At 38.6% G+C, this 18,448-nt stretch overlaps 1 protein-coding gene across 2 annotated transcripts in view; it reads right to left on the minus strand.

Moving 5' to 3' along the window:
* Positions 1-755: 755 nt before the first annotated feature.
* The window catches only part of CD109 (CD109 molecule), a 98,763-nt gene continuing 81,070 nt past the window's right edge, over positions 756-18,448 (minus strand). For both annotated transcript variants that reach the window (XM_080388710.1, XM_080388709.1), the window contains 4 exons: positions 13,383-13,519; positions 9,016-9,172; positions 8,501-8,603; positions 756-6,026 (listed from right to left, as the gene is read on the minus strand). In XM_080388710.1, the coding sequence (XP_080244836.1) occupies positions 5,836-6,026; positions 8,501-8,603; positions 9,016-9,172; positions 13,383-13,519 (588 nt within the window). In that variant the 3' untranslated portion in view covers positions 756-5,835. The remainder of the gene's footprint in view (positions 6,027-8,500; positions 8,604-9,015; positions 9,173-13,382; positions 13,520-18,448) is intronic.

Here is an 18,448-nt window from a genome sequence, read left to right on the forward strand (position 1 = left end):
GGGCAGACCTGTGAGACAGCACAGGGACGGCTACTGAGCTCATGGGCAAGATCACTGAGAGGTCAGGGTAAAAGAAGTGAGCAAGGCTGAGCAGATCCTGACCTCAAAGCTGAAACAGGCCAGGAAGCCCTTCCAAGGGCAGGCCGGAGGAACAGCAAGAGAACTGTGAGGAGAATTAGGGAAAAGTAGCGCCACGGGGGCCAAACTTCCAAAGCATGAAAAATGACAGTTAAAATAGCAGTTCACCCCCCAAAAAAATAATAATCTGCACATCAATTGAGTTTTTATAAAATACTTTAGCATAAAGTTTTCCTGGAGCTCTTTTACAGCCACTTCAGTCCCTGGACAGCAATGGGCTCTTTATCTAAAAGGTTTGCTCCTGTCCACAGAACCAGTACAGTTCCTGAGGTTCTCCACGAACACCACGGGCCGGCCTGAACTGAGCTCATCAGATAAGACTATTTATGCTACTTCTGCCAAAGGTAACAGCAAAGCTTCCTATAACTTCATGTTGAATCAAGCAGTATGCTTTTAAAATGAGGTGACCCCTTGTCAGAAAAGTCCCACTCAATGATCTGCAGGGTCATGCTTACCAGCCTGACCACGGAAACCACTGCTGCATCGCTTTGGATTATGAGCTTTAACACGCAGGTGAGGCAGCCTCTAAGACGCGGTGAGGATGGGTAGTGGTTGACAGCGTACAGAAGCTGTGTTCTAGTGCAGGAAGCTGTATTGTTAAACAAGCAAACACTTGATATTATTAAAAGTCATCTTTAATAGAATTCAAAAATAGCTATTGAAAACTTTATTTGAAGAAAAATAAATCAATGACAGTTTTTGAAAATCCTGTGGAACAGTCTAGTTCCTTAACATTCGTTTTATTATTTGAAAAGAAAGAAGCAATTTGCATAGCTGGCATGTTAGTTCACCTTTGCTCAAGACAGCTCATAAAAGCATTCTTTTTCTACCAATTTCTGATTCGATCAAAAGTGGAAATGCATATGATTATCCTAAACTAGATCAAAGTGGGTATCTGACTAAGTCTTAAGGCAGCCAAGAATGTTAGTTCAAATTTCTTAGTGTCTGATTTGAAAAAAGAAGAGATGCAACAGCCAGTAGGATAGCTAATGTATGGTACATTACACCTGCTTATATGATAATTCCCTTGAGACAGCATTTTTTATATTTTCCTCCTCATATCAGTATCCCACCCAACCTAACAGTACTAAAAAACACAACAAAAAAAATTAATTCATAATGTAACATCATAAGATCTGAGCAAGGCTGATGAAGCTTTTGATTAACCACTAAGAAATACAGAAATAAAGTGTATGATTTGAAATTACAGAGAAATACTAACACTGGAGTTCTGGTGACAGAACTGTAGTACATAAGCAATTAATACACATCTGAAAATAATGAACTATCCATTAGGAAAAAAAATCACTGAATTGATCTGATACTGCACACTGTCAGACTTTATTGCATAGAATAGCATCAGTGCAATGCTATTTCCAAGTGGCAAACAAAAATTCAATAAACTGAATAAGAAAAAACACTGAATTCAAATATTTTGACATGGGGAAAAGGAGAATCTAATAACTCCTCAAAAGACCCGATCACATAACTGCTGTTATATTTTATGGACAAATTACTAGTGAGAAATCTAATTTTGAAATCTCCTATGTATTTAAGAGGACTAAACACATAAAGATGGTTCACTGTATAAAGATTTATGGTAGAAGAAGAAAGGCTGTAACAGAAATATTATTGGCCATTAGAATTAAAACTGCATACTCTTTCTCAGTATTTGAGATAGAAAAATTATGCCATTGGGCACCAGTTGCTTCCCAAATATAATCTTCCCTAAAAGCCTGTGTATTTTGAAAAACAGAGCATCACACAATGCTGTTGGTTTGGGCACTTTGTGAAGACCTTGTATGTTTTTTAACTGCACATACATTGCACACTGTAGTACCCTGGAGCCTATATAATGGCTATGTGTATATATATATATGCTTTCTACAGGAATCTGCTTAAACCAAATGTTGCCAATATTCATACTAACTTGAACAACACATTTGGAGAAATATCGCTAGGATAGTATTTTGAAAAGTGAATAAAACCAATTTTTGAATCTTAGGTTCAATTTTCAACAGTGACTTTCAAGGCAAAATTGAGGCACGTAACGTTGGACCTTGGCTTTTATGTTTCTCCTGCATCAGTCTGGCCGCTCCCCCTTTTATTATTCATGTGCACAAGCCACAGGCTCCTGCTTGTGAAGCACAGGACAGCATGGCAGCGCCACACTGGGCAACAAAGCAGCCACTGAGCTGGCCCAGCACACAGACTCCAAGGTGCTGTATAACTGTTAGGCAGCACTTGTTGGCTGGTCAGTACAACGTGTGGTATAGAAGGCTTCTAGGTGACACCCACAGAGAAACTTGTAAAGAAAACTTCAGCTAAGATCATGGATGACAGCAAAGGTAGAATCTGGGGCGGGGGGGGAGATCCATTAAAATGCATTATGGTTTTGTTATGAAGCCAATCCTAACTAAATGACTATTTCTTACTGCTTTATTAGCACATTAATGGCCCTGCACAGACCACATCCATTGAAAGCATACGGCTGAAAAGGGCATGGGAAGTACTGGACAATGCTCAGATTTCAAAGAAACAGCAACCACACAGAAATGTTCGGGCAGTGCAACATGAAGCCTCCATCACAAAATACCTTTTTCCTGACTACTTCTAGCACCACTCCTTAAAGACCTTGTTCCTAAAGAGTTACTGAAGATTTTCTGCTGAAAGATTTCCTAGTAACTTCAGTGGGAGCATGGCCCCTCTATCATCAAACCTGACTTTACAGAGCAGTTAAAAGAAAAAAAAAAATATGCTGAGCATTCGTGTAAAAGGTTTCTACGCAATGATAAGGAAAACAAAAAAAAAAAAGTCACTATGCCACATAATGTTCCCTTTCCTCTGTTCCATTCACTGCCAACACACAAGACAAAATGTATCATCTGCAACTCATTCAAAGCAATAGCCGCAACTACAAAGTGACTGAAGGCATCAGTGTAGGGATGTTAAAGGCCACCTGGTGTAAATATTTCTTTAAAGTCATACAATGTACCATGCTCCTTTAAAATAGCTTAGTACAGAGGCAGATTTGGATGTCTGTAATATACGCCTGCCGTATAGAAAAAAATAAAATAAAAGAGGATGTTTGTTCACTGACTCAGACAATTTCCATGGCATGGTGCATTATGACTGATGCTTCTTAGTAGGGTGTGCAAGGCAGCCTAGAGAAATTTAAAAACATGTGTTGTTTGTCTCAGAAATAAATGTAAGGGAATACTAATAAAAGCTGCATTATCTGAAATTAGGCTGAGCAGCTTAAATCCATTTTTCTGGAGGATATTCAGGAAGCTGGGACTGCCTGCAAAATAAAACTAATTTATTCCTACTATCTACTGCAAAGGACTAGTTCATCTCCAGTACATCTTGCCTAGAACATAAGCCTCTTTATCCCAACATTAATCAGGTATCAATGTCCCTTTAGAAGTTCTACATATATTAAAACCTGAAAGTACGTGCGCTTTGGGTTCTTGAAATTATATTAAATGAAGGCAAATGACACATCAAGACTGCTGTCCCCAAAGGCAAAAGAAAACCTGCTTTCATAGGCCACCAAGAAATCAAACCCACAGTGAAACATATCCCAGATTAGAGTGTGAATGTTTTCCAGATCTTAAACTTGGCACAATTTAATCTATGCTCCCATATGTGAATAAAGGATATGAGACACAAAGATGTGTTTCAGTTTGTATCTCAGTTTCTATTAGCTTTGGAGCCGCGTAACCATGGGCATGACTTACAGAAGGTCAGATCCTGTATCCCATTCACTAAGTAGTGCTTTGGATTTCAATAAATATGATCTTACTTCATGTGGGTCAGAGCAGCACAGGTGCTCATGTTAAGGCACTAATTCAAGCAGCTAGATCCAAAGGGCACCCAAAGACAACTGAAAAGCGTGAACTGACTGTATACAAAGAACCAGGACTAAGGTCTGCCAGAGAGACAGAACAGAATCCCAGGTTTGTGAAAAAACTTCTCAATACAGCTGAAGTAAACAACCCCACCTAAACTCGTTTTGGAGTTAAAAACCTATACCTTGGTATTAGAAGGCACCTAGTTCAGGAAGTTGAAGCCTTTTCCCATGCTCCCATGCACTAACTTCCTTTGTAAACAAAAGTACAGATCAGCATAAAATACAAAAATATATATTTTAAGCAGTAGCAAAATTTGAGTAACAATTAGAAATTGCTCAAGGAAAGTGCCATATTATTACATGTGCACACATACACATTCCGTCTCAAAAAGGTATGACAGGGAATCAATAGCCTTAGAATTTCTACCTGTGTTAGTTGGCACGACAGCTATTAACTTCACTTCAGTAACCAGGACTGTTACCGGCTTGGCTTCCTTATCAAAAAGTAAGCATTAGATATCACAGGCAATGTCCAAGAAGGAAACATCGGCTTGCCAGACAGGGAAGAGGTTCATACACTCCCTCAGGAGGGAAGAGGTCCCAAGCTCACGCATTTCTACATTCACAAAGACCTGTAATTCTCCTGATGTGCAAAGAGCAGGTTTGGGTGTAAAAGTGCCTGCTGCTCCTCGCCGTCTGTCTCCCCCACCTACTTCAGCAAAGCACTTAAGCATACGAGGATGTGCTTAAAGTTAAGCAAGCACGTCAATTGTTTTGCTGGACTGAATGCATGTGCAGCCCACATCTCCTAAAAGCCTCTCCCACCAACCAACAACAGGAGTTGCATGCAGAGATGGCAGTCGGGGCCAACCAGCTAACGTGGCACAGACAGCAGTAAGTAGCTGCTTAGAGTTACGCCATTTAAATTGTTGACGAGACAACACCGCAAATGTAAGACATAAATGATGCCCCAGAGCAACATTTCTAGAAGACTTCCAAAAATCAGGAAAGGATCAAAGCAATCTTCATCCTGCTGGCCATAAATATGCCAGTGGACACCAGCACTCTCACACAGAAAGAGAATTAGGTTTGCTTCTGAATAACCCCAGCAAAATGAAGTCTCAAACATAGACTCCATCTTTGATACACTTACAGTAAAAGCCTTTCAGAGTAAAATGCATGAGAACATCCCGAGGCCTTATTTTCAAACATGATTAGCTTATGTATTGGCAAAAAAATCCACCTAGCTTCTCGTAACGATAAAAGATGACTGACAATTTTCTGGAGTGTTCAGCAGTTTGCGAATGCAGCACTTTCTGGCTCTTGGATCTGCTCTGAAGCCAGCTCCTTTTCATATTATTCCCCATGAGAGCATACAGCTAAATTCAGTATTAATGTTGTGTCATGGCTGCAGAACAGAACAAACCAAGCTCTATACCAAGCTCTGCTTACCAACAACCCAACAGAGAGGCAGCTAGTGTTTCAGAAAAGCACAGTAAACTAACATACACCCCTAAAAAAACAAAGCACAATTTAAAGTTGAGGGAAAAAGGGAGTAGGAACATGGAGCTAGGTTTGTATTTTCTGACTGCTTTCTTGGTAATTCTGTGCTTCTTCAGAAAATAACTTCAGTATGAAACTAACACTTGGAAAGTTTTTCCAGCAGACACTTAAAGAAGTTTTCTGGCACAGCCAGAAATTCACCATATGGGCCAGCCCAGCTCTCCCTGAACGCAGCAGGAGTTTGGTCACTGTAATCGCTAAAGACAGGCTGGTATCTGAACATAAAACTTTCTTTGGATAATTTATGGAAACTTTAGATGTGAAACATGATCAGTTTCCTTTTACAGCACCCAACTGCACAGCAAGTTTACATGAAGGACAAACAGCACACAGAACAAAGAGGCCAACGAAGAGTGCTGAAGCAAGGCTGGAGAACCACCTCGGTGGCAAAGACCGCAATCGCTTTCACAGAAGTCACAAGAGGTTATACTTTGCATTACTTCTGAATTGTAGCTTCTCACCGCTCTTCTCCCTGTTCAGAAAGATTAGTTAACACTAGTTAATGAACTTCCGAGAACCGACCAACAAATTAAGTTTCACAAAGAAAGCATTTTTAAAGGATGCACTAAACTCTGATGCGGATCTTGTCATACACTGCAAAATACTTCCCAGACCGGGTGTTTAAGCCTAGGCATTAATCTTTGTTCTTCTCCCAAAACATCAAAATGTTCTCCGTATATTCAGGCAAATGCTTGGTGAAAGGCACACTTCCACAGACCTAATCTCAACTGTGAGACCCAATGTGCTCACAAACTTCAGTCAAACATTTTTAAAGTAATTTTTCCCCTACCTACAAAGCAACCCCCGTGACAAAGGAATTTGGATGTTTTACCTGGCAGGTTAGCGGCTATGACATTTAAGAGCTAGGTCTCTCATAACTGATGCTTTGTCTGTCACTATTACATTTAGGAGCTTCAGCACCCTGAATTTGGGACTGCTCACCTCACTTAGCTCCTGCTCCTGTATTCTGCTCCCCTGTTCCCTGAAGAATTGCTACAGAGCCAAGACTAGAAGCCTGGAAAATCGTATTCATTTCAAAAACATCAATGCATAGCAATTGCTCACTGAACAAATTTTTGCATAGGTTCTTTCCCACAGTTGTTTTTTTTTGGTTTGGAGGTTTTCATTCCAACTAGGGACATGCAATTTCTTTTTTTTTTTTTTTTTATAAGTAGTATTTTTTAACTGAAATGATATTCAGTTTCCTTTCAAGCCCCAAGATATTAAAAAAAAACCATAAAAAATAAAAGATGTAACTTTACAGGCCCGAATGCTTACCCAGCTGTGACACTCAACTAGCTCTGAACAAAGTCAGGTAAGAGAAGCAGCAGCCATGTGAATGTGCTCAGCAGGTGTGTGTATATTAACCCCGGCAGATCTCCTTGCTGGCACTGCTGTATTGGCATCCAAGCCAGCCCTTATACCTATGCCAGCTGTAGTATCTGCTACACAGATAAACTGCAGAGCATGAGGATTCCTTAGACATCTCCTCGCTCCGAACAGGCCATGAATTTGGCTGTCACCATCGCATAAAATATACACCTTGGGTCACTATGAGAGTGATGGAAACTAACAGACCAAAATAAAAGGACATTCCTGTATTAGATAGGAAGGTGTTCTCTCAGGAGAAAGCTCAGAATCACGTTGACCAATAGTATGCCTATGCTACATAATAGTAGGAATGGTGTCTTGTGAAACAGTATTTGAAACAATCTCTTTCTTAAGGTCAAAGGTTTCTATTGCAGCACTGAATATGTCACACAAATTTTAGTGTTTGAGAATATTAATTAGTATCTTTAAATTAATATTGATTTATTAATTGAGAACTTATGGATACTAAATGTATTTACATAGAATAAAAATATTTACGCATGTGCATTTATATGCAACTTTTTAATACACATAGTCATTATCTAACAGCAGTCTTATAAAAAGACTAGGTCTTGAGCATTTCTCCTAGAAACTGAAGCATGTGGAAACTCCTTTTTGCCACAGATTCTAAGTGTTATATGTTTGCCTCAAACAAAAATTGCTTTACTTTGCTGAGCCACTAGGCCTTAAAACATGCTCTACATTAATGGACAGTGTAGTCACATCCCTAGTTTCCTATTTTAGTATAAAATTCTATGACTGATCAAACATTTCAGCCTACATAGAATAAATGTGATCTTCATCTAGCTAAAGTAGTACACATCATAGCATATTTGGTTGTCTTTTGTCTTGTGCTAAAACAAACCAACATGAAGAAAATTGCCTACACAACTTTCTTATGCCTTATCTCAGACCAAGCCCAAATCCTTAATAATGTTTCAGCTGGCTGGTCTAATGAAAACCTCTCTAATATCTTCTCCAGCAGCTTGTAATCTTTCTTTGCTTTTCATTTTGCCCAAGAGCTCTGTATATCATTGCCTTTCTCTAAAACACACTCTACACCAAAAAAAAAAAAAAAAAACCAACCCAACCCAGACAGCTTTGAAACAGTTTTTCCCATGTACATTTTTTGTACATAACTATAGAAATCAAAACACTTGCATTTTCTCCAGTGAAGGACTCGTAGTTTAAACCAGAAACAGATGTAAAAGATACTTGAAAGATAATCATTAACTTGGCAAATGAACCACAGTGAAGTTCTTTCTTCATTTTGTTGGGCCATATTGAAGCCAATTTATACAAGCTGACAAATAAGTTCTGACAATCCACACCAGCTGAGGAACCAATCCATTAGAACAGTAAACATATATTTGTTTATAATGTTGTAAACAAACATTACTATTTGTTACAAAAATTTGGAACGTCAATGTCCAAAAAGGTTGCAATTCAATGAAAAAAGTAAATTTCAGTCTGATGTGTCTTTGTCTTCACTAAAATTTGTCCTATTTCCACAAAAAGAAACTTTATTTTAAACTACCAAATCACTGAGATCTGTTTGGAATGACTGACACTTACTAGGTTCATAATAGTCCACTACAGTCACTGAAGCATCTTGGATGTTTGCCACTTTGAAGTCTCTCACAGCCGGAATATCCACACAAACCTGTGTTTCATTTAGCTAGAAAAACAAGAGAAACATCCTGAGAAGCCAGGTGATGGTGGTTTCATGGAAGAGGTAAGGACTTCTAGCTCAGTGGTAGTTCATTTAATTTCTGAAGACTTGGAGTCAGGATGCATATAAAGTTGCTTACCTCATTTGTAGTAATTTTGGCCAAATTACAGACTTCTTGAAATGTCTGCCTTCTTATGTATGATTTTTAAGAGGCTTAATCTAGAAACCCCTTAAAAATATAACTGAGTTGTACCTATCCAGTCAGTCTCGCTAAAAGAACAGTGAAACTGTTAAATCAATGTGAATAGCAGATGTTAGTTTACCCAAAGAATACAATGTCTTTCCAAATTTAAACCAAACAATGGCAGAGTCAAGATTAACATCGCTACAAACACATTTCTTGTTATTTTCAACTTACAGAGTCTAAATATAGATTGACTTTTCCATTGTCCTTTTCCATCTTCTTAAACGTATTGTCTAATAGAATGAAATCTGGTGACACAGAGAAACCACTGAGTAAGCCAACCTCCATGAGGACCATACCACTACTGGGAGCTGTGCTGGAACCCAAGTACCTTTTCAAAACACAGAGACAAAGGAACTTTTAGTAGAAAACCAGTAATCCACTCCAAAGAAACTGTTTGATCATTAAATCCCAACTATAGAAGCAATAACACTTAAGAATACTTAAAAAACAAACAGAAAAAAATGCCAACAAGAAAATTTCTAACAATAAAGATATAATAATTGATTTCTCTATTATTCTGCCTGATAATTTCAACATATGCAAAAGTAGGTTTAGCACTAAGAAAACTACAGTACATAAATCGTATGAGAGACCACACTGACACCACTAGGAGCTTTTCATTGGCATCTGTAAGTGCAGGCTTACATCACAAATATGCAGGAAATATTGCAATTGAATACGTTATAAAAGAAGTAATTAAGAAACTGCTTAGGAACTCTTGAACAGAAATATAAATATTTCCTATTATGGATGCATTGTTTTGCTTTTATTCATTTTTGGAGGATGAGGTAAAGGTATACACCAAAAAAGTCTCCCAAATCTTTATATTTCCTTCATACAAATTGATAGTTCCATTAATAAAGTCATCATCAGATTATTTCTCAAAGTTCCATTTTTAAAATGCATAGCTATGTTATTCATCCAGTTTTGGAAAAAGAAGATTTAGTAAGTTGAGTTCCTTCTTTTTTCATACATGCTGCTTATCATTACATCTTCTTCCAATGTGAAAATCAGATGCTGGACTAAAAAGCTTTGCTCTGTTGAGCAAGCCTTACGTACTATGGTGCAAAACAGAACTATCAAAATATATTTATGGTCTGTGCTACAGTGATACCTGCAAAAGATTATTACTTTAAATGAAGCAAATGGCAGAAGAGTTTCACCCCCTTGGCACAGAGGGTAAATGAGCCTTGTTGTACGAGAATAGAAGTTTCTCCAATCCTCATTTTAAAGGCTTGACAGTAGTTGAAAGTTATTAAACTAATTCTTTCTAGAGCTGGATGGTTTAAAAAAAAAAGGGAAGACTTGCTTTCAAAGCAATGCTGTTAAGCCTGGCAGCATGGCTGATTAAATGCAGATATGACTTTGAAAGAAATACAGCACAATTGCTGACTTCAGTTGGCTCATGAGATTAGAAACAAATGAAACCATCTGTTGGATGATGTGCTGTGCCAAAGTAGCTGCTATTGAAAACAAATAACTGAATTGGAACTGGATGCAATTATTTCTGCATAATTACTAATAAGAGGGGAGGAAAATACCCAAGCTGCCTATCAAAATACCAACAGGTAACTAAACACGCTTGGCATTGTCAAGAAGTGAGTAAGATATATCCCTAGAAATTATGAGGATCTGGCTGTCTTAACAAAGAAGAGAGACAGTCTTGGGGGTGGCCCCTGGTATTGTCTCTTCAACTCCACGGTCTCTTTAAAAAGAAGAAAAAAAAAAGTCACCATGCAAGAATGACCAGTAAAAGAAAGAAAGAAGACTTAAAACTTGTACCTGAAGAGAACTGAGAATGTTTTGAGTTAAATTTTGTGTTTCAGCTCTTTCAGCAATATAAGAGCTGTGTGAGACCCTCTCATAGATAATGCAAAAGAGGAGAAAATACAACCAAGCTAGTGTACACAGAAAGCATAAACAAGACAGTGAGTAGAACCATCAGCTGTTTCCCAAGCCTGGAAATGGTATGCAGGCAACGAGACTGACCAAAGGAGACACTGGCAGCCCTGGGTATTTGACTCCCAGACAGTGAGTTAGCTTCTCTAACCAAGAATCAGTTCAATTTGAATGAGACAACATCTGCTCCAGTGTTGTCAAAAATGATACCTAGTTGAGATGACCGTGACCAATCACTAACAAGCTGGTGAAAAGGTGGAATATTCTGCAGATTAGAGAAAGAAAAAAATTGTAAAGCTGCAGCCTGTTACCTGACTACACATACCCACAGCTAGCTAAACCGGTGGAGATTTCAGCAGTCTTTCTGTATCTGCCTGCTTTGGTTTCTCTACCAGAAAGCCACATCATGCTGTAAAGATTATAAGTAGACCAACCTGAAACTAATTAAAGAATTTGAGATAGATAATGCATATATTATATAAAATATATAAGCAGAAAAAAAAAAAAAAAAGAGGATGACTAGTCTATCAAGCTAAGCAACCAGAGATGAAGTCTCAGCCTAAAGAACAGAAACACACTTACTAGAACTTATACCAGTTCACTTTCCATTACAAGAGTTGATGAATCTTAATGTTCCAAATATTCTCCTGGGGCAGTTTTATAATGCCACTAGATTTTCCCCTATCCTTTGAATACTTTGCAATTAAAACATCATCACCCTAGTGCCTTCCCAGAGAAATGGAGCCCTTCCTGTCTGTACTCCTGAGCCAAAGGTCTTAGCCAGAAAATCAGAATGCTCAGCCAAGACTTATCCCAGACCCAACATGTAAGCTCTTTACATGTCAGGAATTTGTGCTAGACTGTAGAAAGCTGCTGACACTTCACAGAAAACTTTAAAAGAGAACAAGCCCATTCTATTTCAAGAGCTCTCATGGATTCTAGTGTCCTTGCCCACCATCTGTATCACTGAATTTGTTACCAGAAACACATAAAAACCGGGCTCTGGCTTTGTGCCTGCTGGCTATTTCCCAAATTAACTCAATCCTCTCTGTGCTAAAATCATATCCACTATAGCTGATTACTTGTATAATGGTGTCACCTAGAGGCTCCATCTCCAGTCACATCTTCCTTGTGGTAGACTGAGCATAAAAACAGTTCCAGGCATATGGTGTTTAAAGTTTAAATAAATAACAAAAAGAGGATGTGGAGGAAATGAATGTAAGAGTAATCACAGTACATCAAGTGGTACTTTGCAAATCTTGCATTTGCATTTACAAGGAACCCATCAAAATGTCACAAGACGAAAACAGTGTTTCTAGAGGAAGTATTCACAGATTAAATCCTAAAATACAAAGAATGTAGTCATCTCAACATCCTTGTAGATAATAAAAGGTAAAAGACTAAACCCACAAATATATAGATACAATGTTCTATAGGGTTTACCGTCAAATAAGCAGTGCTCTTAACCACAATAAGTGCATACTGAAGAAACTGCCAGAGAACAAACATCTTCATGTATTTCAAAGAAATACATGTTTAAACACTCTCTCAGCAATTAAAAATGAGGCAGCAAAGCAGTCAAAGAAACAACCTGATTTAATGGCTGGCTGACCTAGGAATATGCAATATGACTGTTCATCATCACCTGTTCTCATCTAATGCAAATTCTATCCAGGTAACATCTTGTGGCTGTTCTGTGGTCTCTGACATGATACTTCAGCAGTCTCAGCTCAGTTCTTAGTAGGTATTTACAGAACAAGAAACATCACCCCAGATGGACCCCCGTCCTCCCGCCTGTCTTATTCAGCAGAAATAGCATCAGCCTGACTGGAAAACTCATCACCTCTTTCAAATATGTACATATGTACAGAATTTGTCTAGAGCGATGCTTGCATTATATTACATTACCATATTCATAAGACATACTGGTAAATGAAAGACCACAAAGATACTTGCACAATAAGACAAAACCCCAGCTGAATTTATCATAAATTTATATGAATTTGAATTTATCAAAATATGGATTTTGGCTCCTGCCAAAATTGTTCTGAGCAAAGTTTATTAACAGAGATGACCAAAGAATGATTACTTCTATTCCATGGTGCTTTCAGCACTTCAGAACTTCCTTCTCTCTTTACAAAAAAAATAGATCTACTTCTAGATCAAAAGCAAAGCATTCTATTCATGAAAGGTAAGAGTAATGGGCAGTTGTCACAGTCTGCTACCAGAAGTTAGAATGTGGAAGACATCAGTTCAGATTTCAAGTCTGTCCACAGTTCTCCATATAGCTAAGAAGCACTTGCACCAAAGAAGCCTTTGAGCATTTTCTTGTATTTCACACAAACCCTGCCATGCACCTCAGATATTTAGGGTACCACAACCTTTATGCATACCAGTAAAAGATATCACCTGGCCAGCAATAATTTTGCACAAAAGATCTATTTATTGACTTAGGAATTGCTTCTTAGTTTAACTACTGCTGGTTTTACAAAGCAATTTCTTTATTCTCTTTAGTTATATGTTTATATCCCATACATTGGTAAATCCATACAAACAAATGGGTAGTTAAGCTGATTTTAAATCATTTAAAAGATGTACAGACAAAGAGGTGTATGAGATGCTTCAACAAAATTACCTACCTTGTGCACACATTCAAGGTCAAATGGTTTTTATCATCTTTATCATCCTTTACATCAACATTCAAGTCAAAGGCTTCTTGTTTTCGGACAGACCTGAGCCTCTGATCGGTGTGTTTTGTGTTGTAAATAATATTGAGCTGTGGATTGCAAGTAGAGACATTAGGTTACATATTTAAAGCGAATCTGTGTGGTTAAAACACTTCCTAACACTATAGTGCCAGGGGAGTGCTCCCAGGAGACAGGATATACATGGCCTTCTATATGACAGTCACACACATGAGATTCTTAGGAATTCTCCGAAAGAACTATCCCTTCTGAAGACTTTGTAATGCAGCAGAGAACCCATATAATTAGCAGGACACAACTGAGGCAAACACAAGGGAGCTGGAGGAGAACCAGCAATTTTCTCCCTAGTTGCCTGCTGGTTTATAATGTGTGCAGCTACTTCCCGACAGTGAAATGGGATGAATAAAGGCAAACTTCAGAGAGCAACACCCACTGGGTTAAAAAAGACAGGCTGTATATGAAAGCAGAGCAAGAGCAAATACATAGCATATGTACAGAATTTGTCTTCAGTCTTCATTTCACAGCATTCATACACACAAAACAGATGAGGAATAGCACAGTACTCCAAGCTCAGAACAACAGTTTCCTTGCAGTTAAGTAAGCAGTTTCATCATCTTGTTCATCTGTGCAAAGACAAAGCTACGGTCTTCAGTCCACGCCAAGGACAGAGCTCTCACCCCTTGTGCTCAACAATGCCAAGCTCTGCTAAGCGAGCCAAGAAGTATGGCAGGATGTCCGGTGCAGGACAGTGACATTAATATAAAATAAGCTCATCTGCTAGGCACAGTTTGAAGAGTTTCCAATTCTTCTAGTGTAGACGTGCATAAGATCCTTGAAACGGTTGTAGAAGAGTGGCAAAATCAGAAGCCCTTAAAAGAGGTCTGAATAATTAGGAGATAGCCTGATTATCTCAATATCCTATAAAATTGTCAAGAGCCAAAGCAGAAATGCTGCAACTGGAATAGAGCCCACCAATCAGCATTCTCACATTACCAGCCATGACAGAATATTATGCAGTAAAAAAACAGGCTGTACTGCCTACAGAACTGAATTTGATGAGGTAAAGAAATAGCTGAATTATTACCTGCAGTGTTTCTTTAAAACTGCCTTAGTACCAGACTAGAGGATGACAAGTGGGTGACCATTAAATGTATCTACACAGGATGCAGAAAATAGGGTGAATCCTGATGTAATAAAGTTTGCTGATTATACCAATTTATTTGAGGTAGCAAAGAGTTGCAGAATGAAAGAAATTTTACGTACATAATAATGGGGTTTGAACTGATTACTACTGGATCTGTTAACCATTTAAGAAATGGTAAATTAGATGAAAATTCAGACGTAAACTGTGAAGTTGGAAGAAGGACACAGTAAAGGTCTATAGACTAATGACCTGCATTGGGAAAGATGAATGAATAGAAAACAGTTTTTCATGCAATGCAAGATTAAATTGTGGAATTCCTTCCCACAAGATGCTGCAGATACTAAACTGTACAAGCATTCAAGGGCAAAATAGACAACTTCATGGAACCAAAATTTCCTAAGCCCACAGAAACTATCTTCAGCTGAAGGTCTCAAATAATACAGGGTACGAGGCAGAAGACAGTCAGGTAATGTATTACATGTATTTATCTTATTATACTTTCTCCTGAGCATCCACTTCTGGCTGTTGTGGAAAACAGAACACTGGGATAGACTGAGCTTTGCTCTGACCCAACACAGTCACTCTTACACCTTCTATCAAAATACAAGAACACGTGCAGCAGACTCAAGCGGAGAAAGGTACTGCTTGTTCATGCAATACACCATTAGCTGCAGAACTACTTGCCATAAGAAGCTGTGGTTGTTAAAAGTTAAGAAATACTTTAAAAGTTACATACTTATGGAAGAAAAAAAGAACCTATCAAGAAACCACCTACCCAGCCAGAGAAAGCACATAGAGATGAACTGTGGATTGGGAAGGCCCCGTATAGCAAATTGATGAAAGGCAAGAGGGCATAGCATTGAGATATCGCTTCATGCTTGCCCTGTTCCAGTAGCCTTCATTGGTCATCCTCTCTCTACTGGTCCCTACGGGATACAGGATAATGAATAGGATCAGTTGCCTCAACACATCTGCTCTAGCCTACTTCTGTACTTACACTCCATAAAAGACAGAAAAAATGAAATTTAACTTTGAGAAAACATTCTAATGTGCTTCAGGCTAACTAACACCTGATGCGATGTTAATGGTAACTGCAGCATCCCTTTGCTGTGGCACAAATGGGACACCACCTCTGACAGAGGACGAGAGAATGGGTTGCAGACTCAGCACTTCAGTGTGATGAATCAGAAAGCTCAACTTTCAAAACCCTAGAATGACAAAATCGAATACAAGAAACTAAGAAAATATTTACTATCAAAGAATAGTTGACATTACTTGTCAAAATCGTAATTTTCACCAACAGTAAGTTTGCACAGTTTTCACATACAAACTAATATTCATCATCTGTTCCCTTTGTCATCAAGATAAAACACATGGCAGGGCAGAGGGAGGAATCTTCTTTGAGTTTTGGTAGAAAAAGAAAACCAGAAAGTAGCTCAAATAACTCCCCTTGCAAGACCCCAACATGTATTTTGCTTGGCTAGGGATAAAGGGAATGAAGAGTGCCTCTGGAAAGCCATAGTCCCTTCACAACAGTTTCTGGCAGCTAATGGAAAACTGTCAGTCCAAATTTAAAGGTATAACAGGGGGCTGTCCAAGTTACAGGTTAGCAAGTCAGTTATAGGCTAGCAAGTCTGTGCAAACAGGAGTCTTTAATTTCTGATTTTTGCTTTTGCTGCTACATCTTTCATTCCTTGATATGAAAGTTATGGTCTTTCTTTCAATCCACACACACAATTCCTGTTGCCCTGCCTTGCATCACTGAATTTAGCATGCTGTATGAATACAGAGCCAGTCCTGCACAGCCATTCAGGACAACCATCGTGCAACAGCGAAGATTTATCCTGTAAAACTACTCTGCAGGAGAAGGCAGTACCAAGGATGAAGCCAATCTAGAAAGCCTGCCAGTTAAAGGCATGCAGAAATTTTGGTGAAGACAAGCTGGCGGTGCCTCAATGATATGTCATCACAGAAACAAAGCTGTTTTAACTTTTGCCAGAAAAAGCTAATGAATGGGAATTTACTGCCAATGAAGGATGTCTGAAACCACATACTGAACAGGTCAATCAGCTAGTATTTTCATGGAATAAATTATTGCTATAGTCTGACTTTCCCTTCCCAATTTCTCATGACAAGGAAGGAAAAATCTTTTTCAAAACAGAGTTAAATTATATAATTATTATAATTAAAGCCTCCTTCTTTATACACTCTTACTATACCAGTAGGGACAAAAACTAGCATTAAATCAATGAAACAAGCAACTGCATTTCTTCTTAACCCTTTTAAGAAGCAGCTGCCAAAGCTAGAGGCAGATCTGGTCCAGTCTTGTCATGCTGCAACCAGTTCTGGTGAGAGGCCCAAGAAGAGAAAACTAAAAGCTAATTTTCTGCATGGGACAGATGCTTTTAACAGTATCTGACCCAATCAACTGCACCAGGTTTCAAAAAAGTGACTCATTTATAATACTCTAATCGATTTCTCTTTCCCTATCCTTTTTGTTTTTCAACTAGCAGCACAAATGTGCTTGACTGAGGGCATGAATTCAGTGAAATCATCTCCAATATTTTTCTGCCCCTTTTTGACTACTTAGTATCCACTCAAAGTGTAACGGAGAAATATGTGTGCGTTTCACAGTGTACCTTTTCCAGTACCATTACACTGATTAACGTTCAGCCTAAGTCCGGTACAAATACACTGAGTGGAAAAAACTGTCAGATTCTCAGTGATGAGTAACAGGTTTTTTTCCTCATTCTCTCTCTATACACTACCAAGAGATCAAGGAGATCTCGTTCACCCATCCACTTTGCCCATACCCATCCTCCTTGAGCCTTCCAACCCTCTCCCTCATTGCTAGTCCTGGATTTCAGTGTTTTTTTTTCTTCTAGAAAGCATGGGCCATGCCAAATTTTTGAGGCATTTGCCAAGCCCAGCAGACAGCAGAGAGGTATTTCTTCCATGACTTTCAGCAGGCCACCTAGGGAAGACTGCTTCTTTGACTCCTTTCTCTGGAAAGTGCCTTTCGTATACCCTAAACATACAATCATCCTTTCTTTCTTTCCTCTTGCAGAGAAAGTGTCTTAGGTCTTCCGTGGAATGTGCTCACATAATGAAGGGATAAGCTAGGAGACTTTGTTGACAGCAGGATCATAAAGCTACACATAAACGTCTGCTTTTGCAATTATACTATCCAAAATAAACACATTTTATGTGATCCTGCAGGGTCAAGAGTGAATGCACTGCCAACTTGCACACACAGATAGTGAGATTTCACAAGATATAAGGTGGGGTTGTGGTTTTTTTTCTAAGAATCCACTCTGTTGGGAAAGCAGCCTTTTCCATTAATGGACCAAATCTTGTGTTCTGTGATATTTAAATGAATTACTGTTTTGACACGCCATATTTGGCCAGAAAGTCAAATCTCAGAACAGTGAATCTCACCACTGTACTTTGGCAGGCCTAAGACAATGAAACCCAGCTGAAGGAATGTGATCGCAATGTCACATGCTATCTGATTTATTACATGTGACCTAGATCTAGCTTGTATCTGGGAAAAAGATCAATCTCATTCAAATGACATCAGTGCTCTTTCTTTCAGAATACCAGACCTACCAAAGGAAGCAGAAGGCAAGAACCGACCTGAGCAAAGAAAAGGTTTTGGAGAAGCTACTACAGCGTGTTAAGTACAGTATTTTGAATCAAGTCACAGCATCTCTGACTCAAAGCTGCAGGAAAAAAGGTGACAGCACAGTGACCTAAGCATAGAAGATAATCTGGCAATGGTTTCCGAACACCAGTTACTTGGGAGCATATTTGTATGTTCATACAACAAACCAGGAACTTTAACCATGGAGTCAAC

The sequence above is a fragment of the Falco punctatus genome (assembly GCF_963210335.1).
Source record: "Falco punctatus genome assembly, chromosome: 5".
Lineage (NCBI taxonomy): Eukaryota > Metazoa > Chordata > Aves > Falconiformes > Falconidae > Falco > Falco punctatus.